This window comes from Tribolium castaneum, chromosome 7, assembly GCF_031307605.1.
Source record: "Tribolium castaneum strain GA2 chromosome 7, icTriCast1.1, whole genome shotgun sequence".
Taxonomy (NCBI): domain Eukaryota; kingdom Metazoa; phylum Arthropoda; class Insecta; order Coleoptera; family Tenebrionidae; genus Tribolium; species Tribolium castaneum.
The window spans coordinates 7,859,656-7,867,827 of record NC_087400.1 but is presented as its reverse complement, the minus strand read 5'-3'; the positions used below and the strand labels follow the sequence as shown (position 1 = coordinate 7,867,827).

At 30.2% G+C, this 8,172-nt stretch overlaps 1 protein-coding gene across 1 annotated transcript; it reads left to right on the top strand.

Moving 5' to 3' along the window:
* Positions 1–4,839: 4,839 nt before the first annotated feature.
* Positions 4,840–7,668, top strand: LOC656661 (phenoloxidase-activating factor 2). Its single transcript, XM_008200569.3, has 2 exons — positions 4,840–5,146; positions 6,724–7,668. The coding sequence occupies exons 1-2, from the start codon at positions 4,986–4,988 to the stop codon at positions 7,619–7,621; spliced, it is 1,059 nt and encodes a 352-aa protein (XP_008198791.3). The 5' UTR covers positions 4,840–4,985; the 3' UTR covers positions 7,622–7,668.
* Positions 7,669–8,172: the final 504 nt, after the last annotated feature.

The following is an 8,172-nucleotide window of genomic DNA, read 5'->3' as shown; positions in this document are numbered from 1 at the left end:
TTTCCTAAAACTTTGATTTTTATTTGTTTTCACATCAAAACCAAAGTCAAAACGGTAGAATTTTTGAATAATTAGTCATAAGAGTAGATAATTCCGAGTGACTTTTTAAAACAAACCAGAAATTGAAAAATTGAAAAGCCCAAGATCTTTTGTAGCACTTCTTTTCAAAATTTTAAATGACATGACCTTATTGTGACACCTCAAATAAAAAGGTTTTTTAGTGTTTAATTGTTTTTATCCATAATTTTGAAGACCCACTACCTACAATTTGAAAAGTTGATTTGTAATTTTGTAATTACTTTTTCTTTTGAATGATATTATTTTTTTTGGAATAGATTAACAGATAATACTTATTCCAATTCAATAAAAATATCTAGTAACACCGTATTTTCTCCCAAAGATGGATGTCATAAATTATTAGTGCATTTCAAAAAATTAATAGCTAATGTACTATATAGTTTCAATGACAGATCTAATAAATTCTAAAATTATTAATTTACATTTGTTATGAAGGTTATTAAAAAATAATTAGTTAAATGCGATATTGGCTTTTTATTGAACTGGAGTGACAAGTAGTATAAATTTTTTTTTTATTCAATTTAAATTAAAATACTAAAAGCACTCCGCTTGAATGAAATTGGTGAAAGTGTTGAAACTAAACCAAAAATAAACTACATTTAATGCAGGTACTCGTATTATACTTATTTTTATCATTTGGATTTTTCAAATTTGTCATCTTAATTATATTTGGGCAAGATTTTCGACAAGTTGAAAAGGCCTTTCCCAAAACTATTTATTTTACAGCATTTTAACCTATCTATCATGTTCAGTGCGTGATTTTACGTTTTGAAACTATACCTGAAACATTTTGTGGTCTAAAGTTGATCGAGAATTTTTAAGATTTTTGATTGAGATAATCTTTGAAAACTTGAAAAAAAAGCAGTGTTTTTGAAACTTGAACTAAAACAATTTTTTATGCACTATTACATGGATTAGATTAGGTCTTTACGTTCAGACTTCATTTGAGTTCTTAAAAGTGAATGCGAAAATGTATGATTTTTTCGATTTTTGTCGAGATTTTGGTCGATTTCCAGTACCCGGAAAGTTTTGCAGCAACGGAAAAAATCAAAAAAATTCGAACAAACACAATGACCGATTAGAAAGTGTCTCAAAATCGATAGAAACCCGTTCGGTTTCATAAATTGTGATGTACTCTCGCTACGGTGGTATAAGACTTTCTCATTGTTCTAATTTCGTCGTAATCGGTTGCTGAAAATTGAATTTTTTTAGGAACTTTGCCGTCGCTTTGAAATTTTGATCTTTTTGTAGAGTTTTATATACGCCAGCGTCGGTTTTAACTGGCAATTTTTTAGCTTCAACAATTTCGACGTAATCGGCCTTTCAAAAATAAAAACATTAACATAATTTTGACGTTTTTTTTGAAAACAATAAGACTTATGACAGTAAGAGCAAAAAAAACATATCTCCACCTGGTAAAAACCCGAAGCCGCTCCTGACAACGAATCCGATTACAGAGGCATTTTTAGTTTTTCACAAAAAAAATTATAACTTGGAAACCAAAAAATTTAGAACAAAAGAAAGGTTTTGTTTAAGCGGATTTTAGGTGAATAGACTAAAATTTCCAACGATATTGTTATTGTTATAAGTTACCGTAGTATACTTTGTATTTTTCGGAAAATAATAAACAATTTTTTTTTAAACTCAGATTCTTATTTGTTATCACATCAAAACCAAAGTCAAAACTGTAGAATTTTCGAATGATTGGTCATAAGAGTAGATAATACAGAGTGATTTGTTTAAAACAAACCAGAAAATATTTGAAGAGCTCGAGATCATATGTAGGACTTCTTTTCAAAATTGTAAGTGACATGATTTCTGTTATGAATTATGACACCTCTAATGAAATGTTTTTTTTTAGTGTTGAATAGTTTTTATCTAAAATTTTGCAGACCCACTACCTACAATTTAAAAAGTTGATTTGTAATGTTATAAAAAAATACCATAAGATTTTTCTTTTCACATGATATTTTTTTGAGATAGACCAACAGATAATACTTATTCCAAATCAATAAAAATATGTAGTAACACCGCATTTTCTCTCAAAATTGGTTGTCATAAATTATTAGTGCACTTCAAAAAATTAATAGCTTATGTACTTTATAGTTTCAATGACAAATCTAAAAAATTCTAAAATTACTGATTTATTTTTGTTATCAACGTTATTAAAAAAATAATTAGTTAAATCCAATATTGGCTTTTTTATTGAACTGGAGTGATAAGTAGTATAGATTTTTCTTTCAAAATTCAATTTAAATTAAAATACTAAAAGCAATCCGCCTGGTTGAAATTGGTGGAAGTGTTGAAACTAAACACATACGTGATAGAACTAACTAAGTTTTAGGAAACCAGATTAGTGTAAAATAATAAGTTGGAAGATCATGACGGTAGATAAATACTTTGAGACACACCACTAGAAAACTTAAGTGATTTATAACATCGAATTATTTATTTACGAAAAGAAAAAAACTCCCAGAGACAATTGTACAACAAGACCACAAGAGATTTAAGAATATAAATTATAATTTGTTTTGTACATTTTATACAACATTCGTTTTACTAGAAAATGGGTAGGTATATATACATGTAATTATAAAAAATTATAGCATTTCAAAAAGACACGTTAAATTTTTAGTTAAAATATATTTCATTTACAAGCCATATACAAAAATTGATTTTTCCTGGGATTTAATTTTTTTATTTTTTGAGAAATCTAAAGTGGTTCATTTTAAAAAAGTTACCTTGCATACGTAGGTATATCTAATGCTCAAAATAATTGACGGATTTTTTGTGCAACTGATGATAAGATTAATGTGTGTTACTTTAAAAACTAAAGTATTTTTTATAAAAAAAACTTCTATGTTTTATATAAGTAAAATATTGTTTTTAAAGGATTTTTTTATTTTAAATAAACTACGCGAAAATTAATAGGAATATTGCTAAACAGACGTTGTACCATATTCTACAGTTTATTTTATTATTATTTTTATACATTAAATACTTTTTCTTAGTGCTTGCAGAATGCATTCATTTGTAATGCTTTGATGCACTTTATTATTTAAATAACAAATAAAATCTTAGCTTTAACCAACAGTTAAACTAATCACAATATCCCTATTCATTTGTGTGTAGTTTATAACTTTTTTAACCCCTTACTGTGTGGTGTTTTAACATGTTGTGAAAAAACTAACACGTTCAAAAAAGACAAAATATCTGTTAATTGTTTTGGACAGGTATAATGCAGTCAGTGTCAAAATCTTGGAATAATCTTGTTAAAACTGGAAATAGTATTTTGTTTGAAATTTTCGAAAAAGTATTTTTTTAATAGCACATGATTAATTTTTTTTTGTTAAATGCATGTATTGTGTATAATTTTAGAATACTATTAGCTGTTTCAAAAGTATAAAAACGCCAACGTCGCATTTTCTCTCAAAAGTAGCTGTCATAAATTATTCATGGACTTCAAAAAATTATAGTTAATGTAATTTATACTTTCCTTGAGAGATCTAATCAATAATAACTATTTTACAATTTTAACAATTTTATTAAAAAAAAATATTCTATGAAATGCGACGTAGACGTTTTTATAGTTTTGAAACATCGGCATACGAATATATATATATATATATATATATATATATATATATATATATATATATATATATATATATATATATCGGCAAATAGTTCACGTTGCCAATATTAAAGATATTAACTTGAAGCAAGCCAGAAGTCTGGGGTTTTCCAAAACAAACAATTAAAAACTAGCTTTTACTGTTGAGAAATCTTGGAAATTTCTGGTCTTTGTCACCCGTGAGGTGTCGGTAATCTTACCTGCGATAGAATTTGTCCTTCTAACCCCTTATCACACTCTAATCTCTAATCCTCATATCTGCGAAACTTTTTACCATATTCTACAGTTTAATTATTTTTATACATTAAATACTTTTTCTTAGTGCTTGCAGAATGCATCCATTTGTAAGGCTTTGATGCACTTTATTATTTAAATAACAAATAAAATCTTAGCTTTAACCAACAGTTAAACTAATCACAATATCCCTATTCATTTGTGTGTGGTTTATAACTTTTTTAACCACTTACTGTGTGGTGTTTTAACATGTTGTGCAAAAACTAACACGTTCAAAAAAGACAAAATATCTGTTAATTGTTTTGGACAGGTATAATGCAGTCAGTGTCAAAATCTTGGAATAATCTTGTTAAAACTGGAAATAGTATTTTGTTTGAAATTTTCGAAAAAGTATTTTTTTAATAGCACATGATTAATTTTTTTTTGTTAAATGCATGTATTGTGTATAATTTTAGAATACTATTAGCTGTTTCAAAAGTATAAAAACGCCAACGTCGCATTTTCTCTCAAAAGTAGCTGTCATAAATTATTCATGGACTTCAAAAAATTATAGTTAATGTAATTTATACTTTCCTTGAGAGATCTAATCAATAATAACTATTTTACAATTTTAACAATTTTATTAAAAAAAAATATTCTATGAAATGCGACGTAGACGTTTTTATAGTTTTGAAACATCGGCATACGAATATATATATATATATATCGGCAAATAGTTCACGTTGCCAATATTAAAGATATTAACTTGAAGCAAGCCAGAAGTCTGGGGTTTTCCAAAACAAACAATTAAAAACTAGCTTTTACTGTTGAGAAATCTTGGAAATTTCTGGTCTTTGTCACCCGTGAGGTGTCGGTAATCTTACCTGCGATAGAATTTGTCCTTCTAACCCCTTATCACACTCTAATCTCTAATCCTCATATCTGCGAAACTTTCTCTCAATTATTTACTGAGAAAAGGAAAAACACCCCAAGTGGGCTACTTTAAAACTCACCCCTCTCAGGTATCGACCACTCGAAATCAAGTCGTCAAACCGCAACAATGCTTCTCTTCATCCTCATACTCGTACTACCCCTTTTGACAACCTCTCGATATCATCGTTTTCAATACAAACCACGAAATATCCAGTGCCATTGTGTCCCGCAACATCTTTGTACAGACGAGGACGTGACAATCAACGGACATGGATTATTGGATCCCCGGTAAGAACTGTTTTTTTTTTAATTATTTTTACAACTAAATTGTCATTTTTTATTTGAAAGTCACATTATTTTATCCTTAGAAAAGGGTTAACTAAATAGTGTTGCATTGTTATGGAGATTACGTAAGTATGCAAAATTTCCGTTAGTTCGTATAACAAAAACACTCACAAATTTGACTCAGAAAATATGAAGAGATGTAAAATAAGATGGTCAATAATACTCAGAAATAAAATACACAGAGTGCTATTTAACTCACTAAAAGAAATGAATAGGGTTTTACTATTTTGCATTATATTATCCAAAAAATCACTGGAATGTGTCGAAAATCGTGTTATTTTTGCATTTTTAAAATAGCAGTAAAAATGATGACATTATATTTATTATTTCTAAGATATGTGAAATTTTTTTCATCCAAAAACACAATCATTATTTAAATATAAAAGTCAACTGAACAAAAAACCACCGAATTGTGTCAAAAATAGTATTTTTTTGCTTTTTGCACGTTATTATAAAAATTTGGCTTGGTTTAATCCAAAATATGACAATTATTTAGTGTTATCGAGTATTTTATCGCATTTTCAATCAGAACCCGCAGTTTTTTATTAATAAAATTGTGCCAAAAAATAATCTCAAATTTTAGTAAACTTGATTAAAACTATAAATTGAAATGATAAAATTTTTTATATTTCTGCGTTACAAAAAATGCTTTATTTTTGTGTAGTTTAAGATTGAATAATCACAAAGCTTTGAATTATATTTGAAAAGCTTTTTGTTCAAAAACGCAATTATTTTGATAAAATAGTCACAAAAAATTCACGAATTGGTTCGAACGCGTTGTTATGTTTGGGCAATCATATTTTACGAAATTGTCTTCCGGAAAAATTGTTGATTTGAAGATGATATAATTCTTCTATGATATAATAACATATTCTTCACTGTGAGATTTTATTCAACAGGAAAGCCGAATAAAATCGTCGTTTTTAAGCAAAATAAGTCGACTTTAGCAATTTACATTTTTAGAAGCTTTTATTTAACTTGCTTTGTTGTCCGTCTGTCTGTTTCATATTTTTGGAACCAAATTTGAAAAGAATCCCGTTGTCCTGATGAATTGAAATTTTGCATACTTACGTAATATGCGTGACAATGCAATTCTATATAGTTAATTACCCTCTCAAAAACCAAGCGCACTGCGATTTTTTAATTACGTGTCTGCAGACGCACAAAATTGTAGAAAAAATTAAATAACTTCTGAATGGTTAAAGTAAATTGCAAAAACTAAACTGATTTATAAAGCCCAAAAAGTGCACATTTAAGTATGTATAAATATACAAAGGGTGCCATTTAAAAAAACTATATTGAAGGCTGCGCTGTAAAAATGAAACACCCTGTATAAAACAAAATAATTTTAGAACGTGCATTTTGACGTCCCATTTGCAGTGCCATTTGATTCATTTCAATATCTTTGACAGTGTACGTGCAATCGAGCACGCCCATATCAATGATTCACCCTGTATAACTCGAAAATAAAAAAACTCGGTTATCCATAAAACGCGATATTAATTTTAACTGTTTTTAAGGATCGGCAACATGATTTGCTCCAACCCGTCCGAAATCTGCTGTGATTCCCCCCCAAAACCGGAAAGCCCCGAAATTCCCCGATGCGGCTTTTCCGCCACTTTCAAATCCCGAATAACCTCAAACACGATGGCGCAGTTCGGGGAATTACCGTGGAATTTAATCATTCAGGAGAGTTCTGGAGAAGACCGCAACATTTACAAATGCGGGGGGTCCCTAATCCACCCCCGGGTGGCCCTCACAGCGGCCCATTGTGTGGCCCCTTACTCGGAACAACCGGAGAAAATCCTGGTCCGGGCCGGGGAATGGAACATCGACTCCCGGGACGAAATTCTCCCTTTCCAGGACAATTCCGTCGAAGAAATCCTCATCCATTACGACTACAGTTCTCTCTCGTTGAAAAACGACATCGCCATTCTGATCCTGGTCGAGGATTTCGTCCTGAGGGACAACGTCAAGACCTTGTGTCTCCCTTCGCCAGATGTCAAAGTGGTGGAAAATGGGTGTTTGGCGAGCGGGTGGGGGAAAAACGCCCATACGAAAGGTCGCTACTCCTCGACCTTGAAAAAGGTCCAAGTGCCCATTGTTCCAAGGAGTCATTGTTTGGAGGCTTTGAGGAGGACGCGGTTAGGGCCGAGGTACAACTTGCATAAGAGTTTTATTTGTGCGGGAGGGAAAAAAGGGCAGGATTCGTGCAAGGGGGATGGAGGGAGTCCCTTAATTTGTCCCTTGCTGGACGAGAAGGGACGTTTTGTCCAAATCGGGATCGTGTCCTGGGGGATTGGCTGTGGAGATGATGGAGTGCCGGGGGTTTACGTCAATGTTCCTCTTTACTTGGAGTGGATCGAAGGAGAGATGGAGGAACGCGATTTAGATACGCGTTATTTTAAACTTACTTAACTGTATTTTGCACAATAAAATGATTAAAACGAGTATTAGTTTTGTTTATTTTTTTTTCTTTTTTTTATTTTTTTTTTGTATTTTTTTCGTGGCAAGACTAAGAAAATGTTTTGAGTATTAAACTCAATAAAGCAATACAACAAGACTTCTAAAATAAAGAGTTGTAGGTATAGTCACGATAAAAAAAAATGACCCCAAAAACCGCACCTACAAAACTTTTCGATGTGATATGGTTAATGCGTATGTTTGGATAATTTATAAACTAGCTATATATTATGTAAACTAACTGCACACTTTGTAAAATAATCTGTTTGTTAAAATTTATAATCTTAAAGTTTTAGTCAGACTTTTGCTAAGCACCCCGGTTGGTAGAGGTGTCATTCTTTTTGATCGTGACTGTACCAGATATGATGCAATACATTATTATTATTATTAATATTTATCTTTTTATATTTTTTGTTTTTTTTTTCTTTATTTCCTTCGTTTTTCGTTCTTCTCTTTTCTTTTCTTTTTTGTCTAATCATTTATTTATATTTGTATTTTTAAAATTC

What these genes read in the sequence shown, in the direction of transcription:
- LOC656661 (XM_008200569.3), top strand. Translation starts at nt 4,986, where the DNA reads ATGCTTCTCTTCATCCTCATACTCGTACTACCCCTTTTGACAACCTCT. An exon ending in CATGGATTATTGGATCCCCG is followed by an intron (nt 5,147 to 6,723) that starts GTAAGAACTGTT and finishes ACTGTTTTTAAG; the next exon opens with GATCGGCAACATGATTTGCT.